A 21026-nucleotide genomic window follows, 5' to 3' on the forward strand; every position below is an offset into this window, starting at 1 on the left:
ACTACTGCAAGTTTTTTTTATTCTGATGAAAGTCAAATACAGTCAAACATGATAAAGCAATTTCCATTCCTATCATAAAAGACAGGCAGTCTTAACTACAAGAAACAAACAAAAAGAACAACTAAATGAAATAACCATATACCATACACAACTGAAAAAAAAATTGATGATGAAGGTTAAACTGTACAATGTCCAGTGCTTTGTATAACAGATTCTCCAAAATTCTCCAAGAGTCTTAGGGGGTGTTTTGACAGGAAATTGCAATGCCGAGTGCCGGGTTCACATTTCACAGGTTTAGAGTCGAGTCAAACCCAGAGCACAGAGATAGACGAGGCCATTAGCAGCCGATAGCAGCAGATCTGCTACTTGTACAGGATGTCGTAGTGGCCTGGTCGGTAGAGGAGGAAAATCTTGGGCTCTCCACCTTCAGGGAAGATGTGGTGATTGACTGTTCCTCCCTCTCCTCGATCCATGTACTCCACCTTGATGCACACGTTTAAAGCCTGAGCCAGAGCTATAATGTGAATGTGATCACTCTCTTTGGACATGGGCTCCACCTCCTGGCCAAAACAGAAGGACACGCTGGTTAAAAATGTTGCAAAGTCATTGAAGAGCAGGTTAATCTACAACAGGGGTGTCCAATAATGCTCCTGGAGGGCCAATGTCCTGCAGAGTTTAGCTCCAACCTTTCCCAACACACTTGGCTGGAAGTTTCTGGTAACCCTGAGGACCTTGATTAGCTGGCTCAGGCACGTTTAATTAGGATTGGAGCAAAACTCTGCAGGACAGTGTCCCTCCAGGAGCAGGATTGGACACCCCTGATCTACAAGAACTGGATAAAAATAAATCACTTCTTCAAGTGACAAAGGACGTGTTCAGCGTTACCTGTTGGCAAAACTCTCGAACGGTGCGGCCGCCCTCTATGAAGTGCTGGAAGAAGTCTTCCTCTCTTTGCAGGTACCCAGAGGTCACCAGCCGAAGATACACGACCAGATAATCCGATACGCTCTGCTCATTAAATGAGCCGAGCAGCTCACCTACAGACGGTTGCTTATCACATGTCTCAATCAGGTCCATGAACTGAAGTGAACAAGACAGAAGGAAATTAATTGTGCAAGAAATTCATTTAAGATTATAACTAACCCCATAGAAAGAAAAGGGCAAACGGGAGACATGTGATCATGCATAATTGTTATGTCAGCAGGACTGATTTCAAGTTTCCAGTGTTGTAATTGTAAACTTAAACTATTACAAATAATTTTAGTTAATTAAAATATGTTAATTAATACTTTATTTTAAGGTGACGTAGTAACACGTTACTACATGTACATTCTACAGTAATAACAGTAAATTATGCATAATTACAAGCAAGTACATGTAGTTAATTAATATTACTTATTTGAGTAAGTGCAATGTAATAACGTCACCTTAAAATAAAGTGTAACCCAAAAACATTAAGCTGTGGTCACACTAGACTTTGAGCTTGTGATATTTCTTCGGACACTGCGATGGTCGTGATATGATGTCACACTCTGCAGTGATTTAAAAAAAAAAAAAAAAAGATATAATTTTACAATCTACTACACTTTCCTGCAACATTCTTTTAATTCAGATAAGTGGTCATGCCGTGAAGTATCGATTCTATTGGTCACACGTCTTCACGTGATATGAATCCGCAGGTCAGAGTTCACCAAATCCGAACTTTAGAACAAAGCTAAATGCGAAGAACTTCTTCACGAGCATGACTTTCCGGTCTCATGCATATGAATGGAAGTCAATAGAACGAAAAGCGTAGTGTGACCGTCCCTTTAGAGATGTAGCCCTGGCAACTAACTAAAATATAATAAGATTAAGTGCTAAAATGACAAGAATGAATTAAAGCTAAATAGAAATATTCTTTTTTTAAATAAAATAAAAATAAACTGCATATCAAAATGACTAAAATTTGATATATAAAAAGTATAAAAAATAAAAGCTAATTTAAAATAATAATAAATAATAATAATAATAAAATATATATTTTCTGGACATTCTTCCAAAGACTTACTGTGTTGTGAAAATCTTCAATGGTGAATTCTGTGAAACCTTGGCTCACCAGATCCAGTTTACTCTTGGCAGCAATAGCCTTGAACCTGCCAAGTGAACGGAACCAAACACAGTCTTAGAAGATTATCTATATAACATTATCTTCTCCTCATACTTTCATGAAAATGATCTTAACAGGCTTGACACAACAAGTAGTGTGTCAGTCCACATTGAAAGTTGAAACGCTGCATGATGTGACGATCAGTGCCATTTAGAACATACAGTACCAGTCAAAAGTTTGGAAACATTACTATTTTTTATGTTTTTGAAAGAAGTCTCTTATGCTCATCAAGCCTGCAGTTAAAAAAAACCAAAAAAAACCAAAAAAAAACAGTAATATTATGAAATAGTATTACAATTTAAAATAATGGTTCTCTTTTTAAATATATTTTAAAATGTAATTTATTTTTGTGATGCAAAGCTGAATTTTCATCAGCAAGTACTCCAGTCTTTGGTGTCTTATGATCCTTCAGAAATCATTCTAATATGATGATTTGATACTCAGTTATTATCAATGATGGAAACAGTTTACGCTGTTTCATATATTTTTTTGGAATACTTTTTTCAGGATTCATTGATGAGTAAAACGTTTACAGCATTTATTCATTAAAACAGCATTTATTCAAAATAAAAACATTTCTAACAATATAAATCGTTACCATCACCTTTTATCAATTTAACGCATCCTTGTTGAATTAAAGTACTAATTTCTTTAAAAAAAAAAAAAAGTTATTGTTCCCAAACTTTTGACCGGTAGTGTATATTGTTACAAAAGATTTCTATTCTAAATAAATACAGTTCTTTTTAACTTTTTATTCATCAAATAATCCTGAAAAAAGTATCTCAGGTTATAAAAAAATTATTAAGCAGCACAACTGTTTCCAACATTGATCATAAATCAGCATATTAGAATGATTTCTGAAGGATCATAAGACACCAAAGACTGGAGTACTTGCTGATGAAAATTCAGCTTTGCATCACAAAAATAAATTACATTTTAAAGTATATTAAAAAAGAGAACCATTATTTTAAATTGTAATAATATTTCATAATATTAGTTGTTGGGGTTTTTTTTGTTTTTTTTAACTGCAGGCTTGATGAGCATAAGAGACTTCTTTCAAAAACATTAAAAATAGTAACGTTTCCAAACTTTTGACTGGTACTGTATTTCATGTTTTTATATGTATTTTTGTGGAGTGGGAATCATGTTTTCAGCTAAACGAATAAATGATGTTCACTTGAATGTAGGCTGGCAGGTGGTTACCTATGTAATTCTTTGCTGTCTTCAAGTAAAGACTCCAGATGTGAGAAACCAAAGGCTCTGTAGAAACAGTTCCCATCTGGCCGTGTTTTGCGTATAGATGAGTACTTCTCCTGTAAGTCCTGTTGATGAAACAGTTTTGAAAAGAAAAGTCAGAAATGGGGGTGCTTGGAAATATTTGTGTATAAATACATATTTATGTATGTGGCTGGATAACGGAGATAAAAGACAAAGTTAACTGCATTATAAAAAAGAATGTATGCATAGTATTCCATAAACATTCATTCTCTATTGAAAAGGTTCACTTACTCTTATCTTCTGCTGGTAGATGGTGTCATCATCTGAATACTCTCGCTTAAGGACAGACAGTTCCTGTCTTTCTGACACCAGAGAAATACTGGTTGCTATCTACAATGACATTCAAGATGGGTTAAAGATTGAATCTTGCGATTTTTCTTAATGAGCATCATGTGCATACATAAGCCGTGTTTCCACCGCAGGAACTTTCCCCAGGAACTAGGAACTTTGGGCTGGTACTCGATGTGTTTACACCTCAGGAACCAGGGTCTAAATGAAGTTCCGGGTAAATATTTCCCCCTCCGATAGTCCCTGCTCATGAGGTAGTACTTTTTCAAAGTTCAGGAACTTTCAGGGGTGGGACTTGTGCGCTGCACAAGCTGATTGGTTGTGTTCACGCCGCATTTTGGTTGGATGACTCCGCGCAGCATTTTATTTATTTTTAACCTCTCTTTTTAAAAAAACGATTGCGGTTCGTGTCGTGGCTTCATGCAGTAAGAGTTGTCTGTCTGCAAATATGGAATTTAATAAAAAAAACTGGTGGACTGGCGACGAGTTTCAGGCTTTATTAAGGGTATTTGTGGAAGAGGAAACTTTCTGCGCGTTCGTCCCAGCCATCTCACGGTCAATGTCTGCAATAGCTGATAACATACAAAATATCTAACGTTAGCATTACGAGCTTACTGAACACGCTTTATCAGTGCTCGTCTCTTTTCTGCCACAGCTTTTATTATTAAGTCATTATGTTTACACATTGTCATCTATTGCAAGGTTAGGTTAGTAACAAACAACTATTTACAAGACTATTCACTATTTATGATTGATAGACGGGGTTCAGGCTTTTTTTAAGCGTATTTGCGAGAGAGGAAATTTTGTTGCGCGTTCGTCCCAGGCATCTCACAATAACTGATAACATACGTTGTCTAATTTTATACGCATACGAGCTTTCTGAACACGCATTAGTATCAGTGCTCGTCTATTGTTTTGTTAATTACCTCGTTAGTAAACCAATACATAACTGCAGCACAGTTTGAATCTCCTCCATACTTATAAATGTGGCGCAACTGATTACTGTCCGTCGCAGACTGGGAGGAGCAGTTGCGCGCAGTTTACCTTCCCGGTACTTTAGACCGCGGTGTAAACGCTGAAAGCAACCGGTCTGGGGCAAAAAAAGTTCCTGGGAAAAAAGTTCCTGGTACAAATTGTTCCGGGTAATTTCGGTGGAAACGCGGCTATAAATACATGTATAGGGGTTACAATGGTTCCCACACCTTTTGACCAATGATTTTCCATGAGTCTTCCTGTCATTCATGATTACTGGATAATGATTTTTCTTCAAATAAACAAATACGTAATAATAATGACAATTAGAATAATTTGTAGACATTTTATTTAGTGCAATGTCCGAAACCCTAATATTTTCCAGATTTCCATAATAGTAGGAAACCTTGATCCTTATTAAACCGTTTCAAGTACGTCACACATTTTGCTCAATTTTAATCAGTGATGTTACTTTAGTATCATTGAAATACTATTTTTTTTTAATAAGATCTTAAATTAGTTAGCATTTTTCTATTTTCATTTAAAATTTAGTTAAAACTTTAGCATTTCTGTTGTGTTTTTGTCATTTTATTTGTTTATTGTCTTTATGTTTTTTTTGTCTTATTTCGTTTATTGTCATTTTATTGTCTTTATTTTTTTATTTTAGTACAGCAAAGTGAAACTAAATTAAAATGAGAAATGCTTACTTGGCAACTAGTTGACATAATTTTTTTTTACTTTTTTATACATTCTATTTCCATTAATTACTTAATGACAATAATCCTAATATTAATACATGTCTTTCAACTGTACAGAATCAGCTAAATCATGACCTGTTGAGAGTGTTTTGTTTGCAGAAAGACCTAGAGGAGCGTGTACAAAGCATCACATGACATTACAATACAAATGAATGAGTAAATCGCTCAACAATTAACATTACCTCTTGCTGAATCTTATCTTGCTGTGCAATAATGGCTTCGTCATAAGCAAGACAATTCAGCCCTGTCAAAGAACAAACACAATTAAATGCAAAATATTGACAAATCTGCCAATTACTTGAGTGAATAATACTTGTTTCCCCTAACGTTACATGGTCAGGAACAAACGTTAGTATTGGCTGTTACTACGAGACGAGTGTAAAGGTATTTCTACATTTGTTTCCACAGTGCAGTGCATCTATAAAGGCGTGTGTGACACACGGGGAGCATTTTTGTTAAACGTTTATATTAAGCTAAAGCTAGTAATCGTATACAGAATGATACAGTTATTTGGACACTAAAACAAGTGCTTTCAGACATAAACAATGAACTCTCAGCTATTGCTATTAGCCGGTTAGCAGAGCGCTAGCTGCTCATCCCTTGGCTCCTGTGCTTCATACAGCTCAAAACACCAGCGACATGTGCAAAACGATGTAAACAGAATTTGGTTCTGGCTAATAGCTGTAAAGTACTTCTCACCATCAGCCTCTTTTTGAGGGATCTCCTGTTGTTGCTCCTCCGCCATGTTCCTGCAGAAGAGTCATTTCCGGTCACCTGATTGATGGGAGCCGCTGGAGATGAGTCTACTTCCGGATGAGATTCTTCAGCACTTTGTTCCTGAATCATAACCTGAATGCACTACAATATTGTTTTACACGTGTAAACTGTTGACTTTTTAAATATTTTGAACCGAGTTTCTCCCATAAAAGCTGGTGGTAAGTATACATATCGACATAACTAATCATTAAAAACGTTTTTTCTTTATTATTTTCTATAGTTTAAGTGTTATCTTAAAAGAAAAAAATTATATTACTAAAATCCATTATAACATAATTTTTTTCTTAAATGGTTTACAGAAATTTGATGTTTGTCACCATATTTTGAGATCTACATTTGATCAGACCCAATAAATGATTCAGTAAATTTGTTGCAGAACTCCAACAGAGTCACTGACTTAGCTAGCCATTATGAAATATTTTTAAAAAAGACATTAAAATACAAACCCATCATGCAACAGGTTATTGAAATGCGCATATATATATATATATATATATATATATATATATATATATATATATATATATATATATAGATAATGCCTTATTCCAGAAGCATAGTCAAAAAAAGACAATAAAAAAACACAGAGAAAGAATTTAAGATTTAAATAATGATTTATTTCAAATGTAACAGCTCCAGGTAATAAGAAACACCCATCATTAAATGTTATTACACAGTTGGTAACAGGGAGCAGACGCTCGGTGTAATGAAGACCGGAGTGTTTGGAGGAAAGTAACCAGTCGCATGGAGAGGTAGCTGGGTGGCTCAAGGAGAGGAATTGTTCTGCTGTTCAGGTAAGTCGGAGGTCTGTGTGATGGTGGTCCCAATGTGTTAAAAGCAATAAAACCAGAGAAACTGCTTTCAGTCAATGACAGATTGATCACTCAGATGCAGCGGAGTCCCTCTTTTTATAGTTTTCCAGGTTGGCCAGAACCCACCCAGCTGGTCCCAGGATGGCAAGACTAAATAAGGCCAGACCAACTGTTGTCTCCTGTAAAAACAGACACAAGACCCAAACAACTGTTAGGTAACCATGTATTATATCTTGTATTTAGGACTTAGCGTGAACGCAACATTATAACCACTTAAAGTCACCATGAAATCATGGTGTATTTTAAAGGAAAACTGCAGTATTTATTATAAATGATTTATTCGTGCACATTATTTTTTATGTGCCCTCGTTATTGTTAATCAACATATCTTCTCTGATGATGGCGTGACAACCTGCACTCAAGTGACACACAGCAATAACAAACCACAACAATGCAATCAAATCCCAATGGACAAAATCAAGTCCTGCCCTCCATTTTTCTTTTTCGAGAAGCAGTTTCACTCGGATATGCGTCACACTTTCAAAAAACAAAAAAACAACTTATGTTTCATGCAGACTTTAATAGACCTGTAGAAACATACTGATGAAACGTATCACTTGTAGCACTGCACAGACTTTGTACTTTCATTCCAATGCAACCTAATCAATGCCATCTTGAGATTCAAAACGGCTATTGTGACTTCAAACGGAATTAAAAAAATTGCCTTTGAAATCTAAGGTATCAGCCCATATACTATTAGGGCTGTCAAAATTAATTCGTAAATATTTTTTTGGTAAAAATTTACAATTAACGCAGCATCCGTTTATGTCCTGGCATTTTTTGGCTATCATTTAAGTTCTTTTTAAACGTTTCAAATGCAAGAGAGAAATTGAAAAAGACCCATTTACATCAGTAGCAGTATTAATATCAGTGAAAAAAAATGTAATAACAATTTTAATGTTAGGTGCGATTATTACAGAAAAATGACAGCACTTCGTGCAATATATTGTTTTCGGGGTTTTTTTTCTTTCTCTTTAAACATACAGTAGACAATTTAAAGTAGCGTTAGAGGAAGACATGTAACGTTACACTGTAGCTAAAGCATTAGCCTAGCTAACGTAAACTAGTGTATCATTATGTATATCGCTCGAAATATACACATGGCCCTTAAACGCGAATTGTTTTTTTCTTTAAAGAGTAACTAAAAGTTATAACTAAAAATGTTGAGATTCAGTGAGACATCGATCCTCTTACAACTCCACGACCTTCTGAATAACCGCTATGGGCCGATGACGTTTTGGGTGCCGTTTCAACCACATTAGTCCAAGAATAATGCGAAAGTACAAACGATATCTATTCACAATTATCGTGTGAATTAGAGATCAAACTAAACTGAATTTGTATGTTTCCGATGACCACATTGGGTCTAAAGGTGAACGCCAACGAGATCATGGCCTTCCCTTCGCGAGCTGCAGAGGAATCATCCAGCTCTCTACAGATACTCACAGCGGGCCCCAGTGCATCCTTGGCCGGACGCGAGGCGATGTTGGCTCGCTGGGTGATGGTTGATCCCCGCAGAACCGGAGCGGTGCGGATACGAGCGATTCCCCTCAGAAATCCAGACATCTTGCTGCTCTGATATATCAAGTATGTAATGAACAGGAAGAGGGAAATGACACCAGAATCTGCAGCAAGCGCTCATGGGAAACATCCGTATGCGTGTGTGTGGGAGTTGTAGTTTTTGGGTTTTTTTTTTTGCATAATAACCCATTTTTAGTTTGTAGACTGTTAAAAATAAACAGTCTTGCACCGTCACTAGTTATACATTGTTAAGATTATTCATTACATTGGTGTAGTTATGTAACGGTGACATGGCTTCTTCGTGGTGACAGTTAAATGTCTACTAAACAATCTTCTTTTACTTTTTACATAACCAGCTGGCCAACCTCGTGAGCTCAGCAGAACATGTGCCAGTTGCCAGATCCTTTTCTGCATACTATAAGAATATATTTATATAGGCTACTGTTGAACTCTTATGAACTAATGCAGTGTGTCACCAAAATTCAAAGGCCCTGGGACACATTTTTGGGTGCCCTTATTAAGGCTATATGGGGAAAAGGGTAGCCTACCGGACACATATTGACCATGGTAGACTTTCACAGTGGTGGACCCCATTATATATTTTTAAATATTAGTCTGTAATTTTCATTTAATATATATATTTCTTATTTTTGTCCTTAAAGTTTGACAACAGCTTAAACAAATGAAAAACTCTTAATATTAGATTTTTCTTTCTTTTTACATGAATTGTTTTTACAGGTAGGTTTATTTTGGGACCTATTTCCTTGAGTCTTCCCTTAAAAAAGTTGTTTTTATTACCATCATTACTAGAAAGAAAAAAAAAAGAAGTATTTGTGACCACATGGTCTTATATACATAGTTGGCACTGTTTGTTGTAAGTTGCAATGGGAGCCTGTAATTAAATATCCGGTTCTGTCATGACAACTATTGTAGTGTTTGGCATGGTAATGATTATGACAGTGTTAATATATTTGGTCTAGGCGGAATAGATCTGCACTGTTAGACATTTAAAAGGGTTTTTAGTAACATGACTGTTTTTTTGTTTTTTTTTGTTTTGTTTTTTTTTAGTTGTGGCTGCCTTAGGAAACATAAGAAAAGTTTTATCCCACAGGTATTGACAGAAATGAACACACTGGGAAGACGGAGTTGACATGTTAAAGCTGTGACCACATAGACTTCAAAATTGTTTGTTTAAAATATAAAACATATATAAAACTTTCAGGGCTATGCGTTCAACTGTGGCATCCACAATGAGCAGAAAATAGGAAAGGGGTCCTCAGAGTTAAAGCTGCCCATGGCATTGCATGATTTATTCAGAATCTTTTAACAAGAGTTGACGCAAAGTGAGGACATAACTTTGATAGCCATTTTTTTATGGAAAATTTAATTCAGCATGTATTGTTTGATATCTTAGATATCTCTGCCCTTCAATTTAAATGTATATTTCTGAACTTGTTGCATTTTTGAACACTTTTGTTTGGCAGTTTTACATTGTGACCTCAGGGCAGGTTAAATTTCATGTATTTTATAGAGCATGTGTTTAAAATAATACTCTCAAGAATCAGTGCACAGTGTTCCCGTTGTGCCCTGATCCCTGCCTTGTCTTGCCTGGTTCTCCTCTGCCCTGGTCTGCTGGTGTGTTTGGATCCAGAGTTTTTTGTTTAATTTAAGTGTCCTCGCCTGTGTCCTCACCTCATCCCTTCACCTCAAAACCTGACAAGTTGTATCCCAGTATTCTGTTATTGTGTTCCATTTTTTTACCCAAGACAACATCTTTTAATAGCAAAATGACATAAGTGGAAGCAGAAGTCATTGGGTAAACGTCTACATTAGTGGATGGGACTACAGAAAATACAGTTACTCTACAGTCCAATAGCAAAATAAAAAAAAATACAATAGTGTTTAAACAGCTTTTCAGAAGATATTGACCTTCAGTCAGAGGAGAGACTTATCGTTACTCCCCCAACCATTTGAAACACCCTTGCAGCAGTATTACATTTTTTGTAAGTTTATGCTAAGGAATTATAACACAAAGTAGTGTTATAAATGTGCATAATTTTTATTTATTTTTTTATAAAAACTTTGCAAGATTTACAATGACAATATATGTGGAAGCATAATCATAGTCTGCTACAAGGGTCCATATTGGAATATTTGAAGGATAGATTTCATACCCCCAATTTTTTTTTTTACAATTGAAATCACCATACAAAACCAAGGCTAGACAAAAAAACAAAACATTTGTGTAATACTGAGATAGCCTATACAGACAAACTAGCTTCGGTTTCCAAATATGAAATTGTAAGGCTGGAAGCTTACGCTGCTGTTTTGAACCAATAATTGCATAATTCAGTGCATAGTTCAGTTATTTACCTGACTCCAATATAATGAATCTGACTCAATTAAAGTTGTTTCTTTAACCTCTTGTTCTTTAAAGGTAATGGTCTTTTTAAGAACTGATAGGAAACCGGAGGATTTAACCTGAACGTTTAGATAACGAAAGTTATAATCACTTAAGCTTTCAACATCATCAGTGATAAAAAGAAAGATTCTCAAAGCCTTTAAAGCAGGCACATTTATTTATTAAGTATTTATAATAATAAGTATTTATCAAGTATTTACATGTTTAAATATACAGACAGTAGAAAGAAAAAAATTCTGCATAGAAAAATTAGTTGTAACAAATAATGCACTGCTGTGCAGAAGAGGCCGTAAAATCCTTTTTCATAGTATGGGTTTAAGCACCCTGCAGGAGTGGCAGAGTTAAAGTCTTTCTCAGATCAAAGTTACCTTTCCTTCTTATACCCCGAGCAAAGCATTGTTAAGCATGAGTGGAATACCAACAACAAAACCGACCGACAGGAAACCAAAAGATGAGGCAAATGGGTGGTGATCAAGAAGGGGAGAAGAACATTAACATATTCTTCTTAATGCATGTTTAAGCAACAGTACCTAGATCTATTAAGTTCACCACCATTCATTTCAGTTTATAAGCTGTCAGATAAGACCAAACATGACATAGTTACATGTTAGACCACACTAGTTGATTTATAGTATGTAGTGGAACGCATGACATGCGAAGCAAATAGTACAGATGTGTCATTGAGGTGTAAACGACTCTGTCTCTCGAGACAGAACCCTCCTGTACCAGGAGTGTCCCACTCCCAACAGTCCTCTTTCAGCAAATTGATGAATCCCTTGCACTACTGTGATGATAAAGGCCATTGTGCCACGTTTAATTCACATAAAAGGGGTTTCTGAAGTACTAGGGCAGTAGAGTTCTACCCATATTCGCTCAGCCCTACAAAATTGTCACTCATTTATTCACTCAAATACAAAATAGTTTAATTAAATACAAAATAACTTAATTTAATCTGATAGATTATGTAATCAGTCACTCTACCAAGAGCCAACAGGCTAAATGACAGTATGACATGAAATTAAATAATTAATAATACATTATTTATATTTATTCATTTGGATGCATTTTACAGAAAACTACTTATGGAAGCTCTAATAAATATCAACAAAACAAACACAAACCCCATTCATCAACAATTTGTGTTCTTTATTTCTTTTCATCATTCATGTAATAAAACAAAAATTTCACACACACACACACACACACACACACACACACACACACACACACACACACACACACACACACACACACACACACACACACACACACACACACACACACACACATACACACAAGTAAAATATTTCTAAAGAGCACAAAGCTCCATATGAAGCTATATTTCTCACTTCGTACGAGTAAATAATACTTTTAACTTACATTAATTGCAGTCAGAAAAACAAAACGAAAAAACATCACAAACCCCCATTTACAAACGTTGGTTGTTTTTATCATAACACTTAAATTCTCTTCTGTATGGCAATGATCATCTCCATTTATGTCATATTCTGCAGTGATGACCGTCTCAGGCAGACTCTTTCAGGAGGACACAACTGGGATCCTTCTTGGCCAAATCCTTTTTTTCAGGTAATCTTTTAGAATTTGTCCATCCTAAACCTCTATAATGAGTGAAAGAGTTGAGAAACATGTTATGGTTACCAATTTACAATGACACTTTGCTCACTTGCACTTTAACTTTTGACGTAACATTCTCTTGCGATATCAATTGCATCATGATCAGATTCAACCAGCACAAAGAACACAGACAATTAAGTTGAGAAAACGTAATGTTTTGATTTTGTCGTTTAAAGGGGTGGTATAATGCCCCTTTTTACAAGATGTAAAATAAGTCTCTGATGTCCCCAGAGTGTGTATGGGAAGTTTTAGCTCAAAATACCCCACAGATATTTTTATATAACATGTTAAAATTGTCACTTTTTGAGGGTGAGCAAAACGTTGTGAAGTATAACTTCATCACCTTTTAATACATGTACTTCATGCAGACAGAAAATGTGCTGTTTTGCAGAATTGTCAATAAATTTTTTTTGTAATGATGGCAATGTCTTTTGTATTGTGATGTATTTACATTATGGTTTGTACTCCCTGCATTTGGATTCTTAATGTGAGGGCTATACAAATATATGGGTGAGATATTGGGAGAAAGTTGAATCAACTTAAAACATTGTTTTTTGAGTTCAGTGAACTTCAGGCCTCTGTAGTTGTGCTCACTTGTTTCTTTGAGTTGGACTGACAGTTAGATGAACTGACGAAGAAAGGTAAAATTAACTTAATCAAATCATTTTAGTGAACTTTCAAAAATGATTTGGCACTACTTCGACCACTGAAGTTGAGTAAACTCAAAAATGCTTTGCAGCTAGTTACTTTATTTTTTAAGTTAAATCAACTTTTTATATTTTACAGTGCACTGGCTCACCTGTCATCCACATCCTGCATAGTATCAGGCAAAGATTGTCCAAGGGTTTCTGGGAGAAAGAAGGCGATAATCCCACTGAGAATTGGAGCCCCTCCGTAGATAAGACCAGATAGCCATGGGGAATCCTCTCCCAGAAGAAGCACCAGGGGGGCCACCATTGCTCCAAACCGAGCCATCATGGACACCCATCCCATTCCGGTCTGACTGAGAGGACACAGCAGAAAATTGCATACGTTGACATCAGTTGCACTGGAAAATAATATGGGATTCTGGGATTCTTGTTATTGCTTGTCAAAAAGAATCAAAATGATATGCAAAAAGGGCCGTAACCACCATTTCATTTAAGGGAAACAAGTCCCTCCCCCCAAAATTAGAAATGGACAAATTAATACTGCTCTATTTGTTATTAGAATGACAAAAGGTTTAAAAGTGACATTTTTAGGCTGGTCTGCAGTCGGCGGATTGACATGACCAATTAAATCAAAGAAGGTGGGATTTAACTAAAAGGGATTCACAAACATCAAACATGAATTCTAGTGCAACACTACCGTTTTTAATGGTAAAAGACTGTGAGGTAAGATGCAAGTAGCTAACCATTTAATATTTGACTTGTCAGATTGAAAATAGGCTGAATTATTTAGCCTACATGACAAGAAACATTTTGTGTTATGTATAAAAGTGAATGTGTGCATATAGCTCAAATTGTTTAAAAGATATATATTATTTTTGTTCTATTACTGCTCTTCTGTCTTTTTCTTTATTCCCTTAAATCCATTTTAAATCCTTTAGTTATTTGTTTCCTTTAAATAAAAAGACCATTACAACCCTCCCCCGGTAATGTTCAAGATATGGTAACGGCATTGTGGACAAGTGCAATTAAGCTGTGAATCGTAGGGAATTTGTTTTATGTTGTTTTAGGATTTAATTACCGGATGACCGTAGGATAGAGCTCTCCAGAGTACAGGTAACAGCAGTTGAATGACGCAGCCAAGCAGCCCTTCCCAATCACTGCCAGGCTGGTGCGTAACACTTGCATATCTGCACATGCACAAAAATAAGTGTCACAAACACATAGTTCCATGATCAGCCATGTGAATGTCAAACTTGAAACGCCATGGTCCAATTTCTGTGGTGACCCTATGTGACAATGGTCTCATTTCACATTTGCAGTTTTATTATTACTGCGCTCTACTGCTAACCAGGCTCAAATTCTCACCATAAGGCACCAGAAGATTAATTAGTATCATCACACCAGACAGTACAAGAGCTCCACACTGAGATGGTCTTCGTCCTAAGAAGCTCATGGATATCGTAACCAAGATTTTGGCTGGTATATCCACTGCTCCAAAGATGACCTGGATAAGATAAATGCTGACCCCAAATTTCTGCAGATCCATGGAGAGGCCATAGTAGGCGAAGCTGGTTGAGAACCTGAGATGTTACAGTTCAAAGGTCACAGGTGTGATATAATTCAAATGCTGGTTGGTACTACTGAATGAGATTGGGTGACTGACCAGACTGCGCTAAGGCACACGGTGATGGTCCTCATAGTGGATGTGCGTAGGAGGTCTAGAGCACTGTAAGACCCCTGTGAACAGGCCATTTCCTTCTTCATGGACTCTTGCAACATCTGCATGCACAACCACAGCAGAATAAGCATTCAGAATGACCCGGAGGATGCTGAAATTGACACAACCCTCATAAAGTCATACCTCAAGGTTGATTTTATCGGCTTCTGCACGGCGTCCATTTATGCGAGCCACCGTTTTGAGGTTTTGTACTGCCTGCTCTGATTTCTTGGTCAGGACCAGCCAACGAGCAGACTCTAAGAACCACCTGCAGAAGATAAAAACTTGAACATGACTACTGCTACATATGAGTAAAATAAACACTGACTTGGTGGTTGACTTCCTACAATGGATTTTTATTTATAATAGTAATATTATGTAATTATTTTAATTATCACTTAATATTATAGACTTATTTAAAAGACTAAACATTAATAAACATATGAATGTGTTTGTGTAAGGTTCTGATTTTGTCGTGGAGGAGATGGAAGATGAACATGCCCCAGACTAACTTGCCCCTTGCCTGTTGCAATTATCTACTCCAATCCTCCCTAGGCCAGCACCCAAATCCTCCACGGACCTAGAACCCAAGCCCAAGCCCGCAAAGGATAGTAAGCCAGAGCCCACCGCAGACCGGGAGTCCATGCCAGAGCTGACACCTGAGCTCTTCAACATCTGTCCCAGAGTGTGTGTTAGTGGAGTTCTTGGGCATGACGTGGAACCTTGTCCATTCCCTGAGGGTGAGCTGTGCATAACTTCTAATCAATTGTGTGAGGAATTGGAGGAGGTTGTTTCCCAGGATCTCCTGTTGCCATTGGTTCCGCCTAGCACCAAGTCTGTTTTGTCACCCAGCACCAAGTCTGTTTCGTCGCCCAGCACCATGTCACTGTTGTTGATGATGCTCCCACCCTGCATCCTACTCCCCCCTCCTCTGCCTGCCAAATATTGGCCAAGGAGGCTCCCGCCCTGCATCCCACTCCCCCCTCCTCTGCCTGCCCAATATTGGCCAAGGAGGCCATCTCGTAACCCTCTGCCCACTCTATCCATTTCTTCGGCCCTGTCTCTGCTGGCTCCCTTCAGCCCTTCGACTCCTTTGCTGGCTCCTCTCAGCAGGTCGGATCCGCCTTGGTCTTCCTGTTCACCAGCTCTGCCCTGGTGTGTCGACCCTCTAGCTCCACCTCATACCTCCAAGCCCTTCACTCCACCTTGACCCTTTGACTAGTTGGCTCAACCTCGGCTCCTTACTCCCTCTGCACCACCCGGGACCGTCCTCCTTAAGGCTCCAGTGGGCTTCTTCGTCACTCCGGCTCCGATTTGGTCAGTCTTCGCTCTGCCTTCATCTGCGCCTCGGCCCACAACCCCATCATCTACTCCCTCGTCCTGGTTTATCCCTTCTGCCGGCTCTACATCCTCCTCCTAAGTTCCCTGCTACCCTCCTCTGTTGGACCTTTTGTTGTTTTTTATTTGGGAGGGGGGGGTAATGTTTGATCTGTGTTTGTGTTTTGCTTGAATAGGACTTTGTGTTTAGTTTAGCTTTGTTCCCAGTTCAGTTTCATGTGTTAATTCATCTGTTGCCATGGTTTTTGATTTGCCCTCATGTGTTTCACCTGTGTCTGGTTAATTATCCCGTTTAGCTCCAGTGTTAGCGCTCATTTTCAGTTGTTCTTTGTCCGTGATTGCCAATGTATACTGGTTGATCCATTCAAGTTTCTTAGAAGTTCTGAGTAAAATGAGTGTTTGGTTACTCTGGCTTGTTATTTAATAATGCTGCACATAGATTGTGCTACCTTTTTTTATTCCTGCTTCCTTTTGACACTTTTATTTAGAAAGGGGGCATATCAAATATGACACTAATGTTACAAAAGATTTCTATTTCAAATAAATGCTGTTCTTTTGAACTTTGTTTAGTAGAAACCGTCACGAGCAGAGGACACACCATGAGTAGAGGAAGGACACATAGAAAGGCAGAGAGACGGCCAGAGTAAGCCAGCGCCAGTCTCTGATGCTGTAAGCGACGGCTGCCAGGATCAGCTGGCCTGTGGTGTAGCAGTAGCCCGTTCCTGTGCCCACCACCGTCCGCACATGCGTGGGGATCCATTCCACAACTAAGGAGAAGCAACAATGACACTTCATGCTTTTCTCCTCTAGATGTCACGTAATTAAAAATTAATTGAATAGATGCCAACCTCTAATCCACAGAGCTGTGTTATTCACTATACTCACTTAGTGAGAAAGAATTGAGCACCAGACCAGAAAGGGCCATGCCACAGCAGACACGGAAAAGGCAAAACATGGTGAAGGATGTGGAGAAGGCAGCACATGTTCCTCCAACCGCCATCATCAGGTTAGAGATCAGCAGTAAAATGCGCCGGCCAAATCTACACCAGATTGGGGGAATTTAATTAGTGTGCTACTGCATTTCTCTGTCATATTTGTTATATAATGAAGTTTATTATTATTATATAACTGTAAAAGCTGTCACAACCTGTCAGAAAGTCCCCCAAAAACCACTGCTCCCACAAGGACGCCTCCCATATAGGTAGTTTGACTCATCTGTTTTAGTGCACGCTGGTCACAAACCAAATCCCACTAAAAGAATCAACATTTTAATTAAAAGCACACATGGAAAAACATATTACACTTTATTTTAAGGCAACTTAGTTACATTGTACTTACGCAAATAAGTACTGTATTATATTATTTAACTACATGTACTTACTATAGAGTTATGGTTTGGTTTAGGTTTAGTTACTTGTAATTATGCATCATTTACTGTTATTACTACATGTAGTAACTACTTCACCTTAAAATAAAGTGTTACCAATTGCGTGGTGAACCGGCAGAGGTCATTCAGTGCCCCAAAAAAGTGACACAAGGCGCACTTACAAATATATGATTTTCATTGAATTATTGCACAAATTGTACTTTTTCTTTACTTTTTTGGTAACACTTTACAATAAGGTCTCATTTGTTAATGCATTAGCTAACATGAACTAACAATGAACAATGTGTTTTACAGCATTTTAATAAAAGAACATTTTGTTCATTGTTATTCATGTTAGTTCACATTGCAATAGAAACAGACACGACTTTTGATTTTAAAAATGTATTATTAAATGTTGAAATTAACATTAATGTCACCATGAAAGCAAACTTTTTGCTAATAATAATAATGGAAAGACATTTTACACTTACCTCACTAATAATAGTCGAGCTCATTTCTGTCATGTTGTAGTACCATCCATCCTCACACTTCTGCATCTCTATCTCTTCCACGTCCTCTTCCTGTAGGCTCTCTGAACTATTGCTGTTCAGGAGCTGCCACTGAGGATAGGCGTAGCGTCTGCAACGTTCCGGTTGGCCGTTCGGGCCCAGGGGCACCGTTGCCCGCAGCATGTCCCCCTTGGAGGACATTGAGAAATTGGCGTAGGGGGCGCAGTGGTGCGGCGGCACAGAGGCCACAAAATTCTGCAGCAGGTTATGGCTGGCCATCATCAGGATGGGCATACTCAACAGGGTGACATGCAGGATCTGAAAGCGTCCTGTGCTGCCCACCTGCTCCAGCAGGTCAGAAAAGGCCATGGCTCAGATGTCCACAACAACAGGGAATATCACAGGTATCACACCTCACGTGAGGTATACAGTTTATAACCCAATGTTCTGCCAAGTGAGTTGTAAAATGTGTCTGTGGGAATATAAAGATAAGGCATGTTGGTCAAAAGCCCTTACGGAAAATTCACTTATAGGCTCTGGAATAGGTAATACACTGCATTTATCACAATACAATTACTTTGCAACATATCAGATTTAAATATAATAATTTAGCAGATGAGTTTATCCAAATAATTAAAAGTACAAGTGTAGATATTATGGAGATGTAAACATATTATGCTAATACTATTGGCATCACTTTATAAAAAAGTTGTACATTACATTTTACTTATGTTTTACAAGAAATACTATTTCAGTCTTTCTACCTTAAAATTTCATGTTTAATTCAATGTGTTACTTATTTTTTCCATTCAGTTACATTCAATTCACATTTATTTGTATAGCGCTTTTCACAATATTGTTTCAAAGCAGCTGTACAGAAAATGCATGTCAACATTACAATTTAGAGTGATCTGTTATCAGAGGTAACTGTCTTAGTTATGTATTTCAGAAATGTACATACAAATCACACAGTTAGCTAATAGTGTCTTAATTTAAACAATGTATTAATTTAAGGCAGAAACAATGAGCTCATTGAAGTAATGAATTGTTAACAAATGATTAGAATATGTAGAACAATTGGTGCATGATTCAGAACTTATTTTTTCAGTGTAATTAATTTTTAAATGTACAAGCAATTTGAGAGAAAATTGTTTCTATACCAATTTTTTTCAGTGTAGGCCTCAAATGCAATACAAATTAAATACAAATAAGACACTAAATAAACAGCTTCACAGATGAGCATAAAAAACAAGTGCGCACGGACCTGTGGTGACTTGGATGTCCTGAATTTTCTCCCTAGAAAACAAATGGAACTAGAAAGATATTCTTAATAGGAGAAATAAATAGAGAAACTGTTATGCGTTGTTGTATAATCAGCTCTTAAATTCCTCAGGCTTTCGGGTGGAAATGCACCAAAGGTTTGCTTTGGATTATAAGGTCCACGTTTAAACCGCTTGTGGCACGAACAGACTTTTCCATGAGGCACGGGAAGAGATGCCTCAGCTTGACTGAAGTTGTTGTGCTCCTTCTGGAATCCCTTGGCTAACCTCTGTGCTCGTACCTGCTGTGTCCTGAAGATGGTCCAGTGTCGAGCCGGTGGGGTGTTACTGTGAGGAACTGAGTAAAACTCAGGGTAGATTAGTGTGCGGGACTTCAAGTCTCACTATCAATGTGAAAGGAGGAGGGGATTATGGGTAAATTAATTACTTTAAGGCATAACTCTCTGCTTAGCTGAACGTAGGCAGAACATTTTGTTCACTCAAGCAATGAGTGAGACAGAGCAGGTTTGACAAAGTAGAAGAGTAACTAATGATGTTTATCCATAGACAGGTGTGTATGTCCTCTGACTCTCAAAGTTCAAAATGTACCTCATAAACATGCACACACCTACAGTATATATGTTCAGTCTTGTGTAAGACAATACACCTGATATACTTGAAAGAATAAGTCACTTCTGAATTTTTTTTAGCAATGACATCAGTTTTATTGGGCTGTCATCATTGTGTGTGATCAGGGTTTTCAAACTTTTGAATGCTTTAATATTTTAGGACCCCCTTGTGATGAATCTCTTTCTTAAAATACATAAGGCAGCTATATATATATTTATATATACAGATCCATTTAAACTGTGTGAGGAAAAATAAGTGTGATAAGACAACATCACATCTGCAAAATTACACAATTCGCTTTTCTGAAGGATCACGTGACACTGCAGACTGATTACTGAGAGTTATGGCTGCTGAAAATTCATCTTTGCCATCACAGGAATAAATCACAGCTTAAAATATATTACAAACAGTTATTTTGAATTGCAATACCATTTCACAATATACATTTTTACTGTATTTTTGATCAAATAAAAAAATAAAAGGTAATGTATATAACAATTATTAAGAAATATAGAATGATATATATTTATTTTATTAAAATGTTTAATATATATATTTTAAAACTTTGTATGTCAACAGTAAATATGTCCTAATCCTATATTAGAATATAAGTATTTCACTTTAAATATTAAATATTGTTCCAAAGCAGTTCCACAGTGCTGTGACTATAGTGAGCAAGCTACAACAGTGGCAAGGAAATAACTCTATATAAAAAATAAAAAATAATACTGAACGTACATTGAAAGTAAATTTTGTCAGGTTTGGAGGTGGTGAAAGGAGCGATGACACGGGTGCAGAGTTGATTGGCTTTTATTTAATTAAAAACACAAACAAAAACTACCAGGAGGGGGAGACTTGACTTGACTTGACTTGACTTGACTTGACTTG

At 37.2% G+C, this 21026-nt stretch overlaps 3 protein-coding genes across 4 annotated transcripts in view; all 3 read right to left on the reverse strand.

The window, feature by feature from the left end:
- The window catches only part of slc22a6l (solute carrier family 22 member 6, like), a 65432-nt gene extending 45535 nt beyond the window's left edge, over positions 1 to 19897 (reverse strand). The window contains exons 1-11 of one of the 2 annotated variants that reach the window (XM_082141041.1): positions 19514 to 19896; positions 18232 to 18721; positions 17522 to 17625; positions 17260 to 17414; positions 16973 to 17141; positions 15181 to 15304; positions 14983 to 15098; positions 14685 to 14899; positions 14398 to 14506; positions 13469 to 13672; positions 12160 to 12653 (exon numbers count right to left, since the gene is read on the reverse strand). In XM_082141041.1, the coding sequence (XP_081997167.1) occupies positions 12560 to 12653; positions 13469 to 13672; positions 14398 to 14506; positions 14685 to 14899; positions 14983 to 15098; positions 15181 to 15304; positions 16973 to 17141; positions 17260 to 17414; positions 17522 to 17625; positions 18232 to 18618 (1677 nt within the window). In that variant the 5' untranslated portion in view covers positions 18619 to 18721; positions 19514 to 19896 and the 3' untranslated portion in view covers positions 12160 to 12559. Of the gene's footprint in view, positions 1 to 12159; positions 12654 to 13468; positions 13673 to 14397; positions 14507 to 14684; positions 14900 to 14982; positions 15099 to 15180; positions 15305 to 16972; positions 17142 to 17259; positions 17415 to 17521; positions 17626 to 18231; positions 18722 to 19513 lie in introns of those variants that run through there. The other variant, XM_082141042.1, reaches the window with a different exon arrangement.
- On the reverse strand, positions 3 to 6238 carry otub1a (OTU deubiquitinase, ubiquitin aldehyde binding 1a). The gene is made up of 7 exons (XM_082141053.1): positions 6142 to 6238; positions 5625 to 5686; positions 3656 to 3754; positions 3350 to 3468; positions 2048 to 2132; positions 886 to 1080; positions 3 to 560 (listed from the first exon to the last, which is right to left on the reverse strand). The coding sequence occupies exons 1-7, from the start codon at positions 6185 to 6187 to the stop codon at positions 363 to 365; spliced, it is 804 nt and encodes a 267-aa protein (XP_081997179.1). The 5' UTR covers positions 6188 to 6238; the 3' UTR covers positions 3 to 362.
- On the reverse strand, positions 6815 to 8695 carry cox8a (cytochrome c oxidase subunit 8A). Its single transcript, XM_082141006.1, has 2 exons — positions 8538 to 8695; positions 6815 to 7210 (listed from the first exon to the last, which is right to left on the reverse strand). Exons 1-2 carry the CDS (start codon positions 8655 to 8657, stop codon positions 7100 to 7102), a joined length of 231 nt encoding a protein of 76 aa, XP_081997132.1. The 5' UTR covers positions 8658 to 8695; the 3' UTR covers positions 6815 to 7099.
- Positions 19898 to 21026: the final 1129 nt, after the last annotated feature.

The sequence above is a fragment of the Leuciscus leuciscus genome (assembly GCF_965113295.1).
Source record: "Leuciscus leuciscus genome assembly, chromosome: 16".
Taxonomy (NCBI): Eukaryota; Metazoa; Chordata; class Actinopteri; order Cypriniformes; family Leuciscidae; genus Leuciscus; species Leuciscus leuciscus.

Coding starts and splice junctions, on each gene's coding strand:
- otub1a (XM_082141053.1), bottom strand. CDS start 6,187: ATGGCGGAGGAGCAACAACAGGAGATCCCTCAAAAAGAGGCTGATG. Junction 2,133..3,349: donor GACAGCAAAGAATTACATAG/GTAACCACCTGC, acceptor TTCACTTGGCAG/GTTCAAGGCTATTGCTGCCA. Junction 1,081..2,047: donor TTGAAGATTTTCACAACACA/GTAAGTCTTTGG, acceptor TGTTCACTTCAG/TTCATGGACCTGATTGAGAC.
- cox8a (XM_082141006.1), bottom strand. CDS start 8,657: ATGTCTGGATTTCTGAGGGGAATCGCTCGTATCCGCACCGCTCCGGTT. Junction 7,211..8,537: donor AGGATGCACTGGGGCCCGCT/GTGAGTATCTGT, acceptor CTGTTTTTACAG/GAGACAACAGTTGGTCTGGC.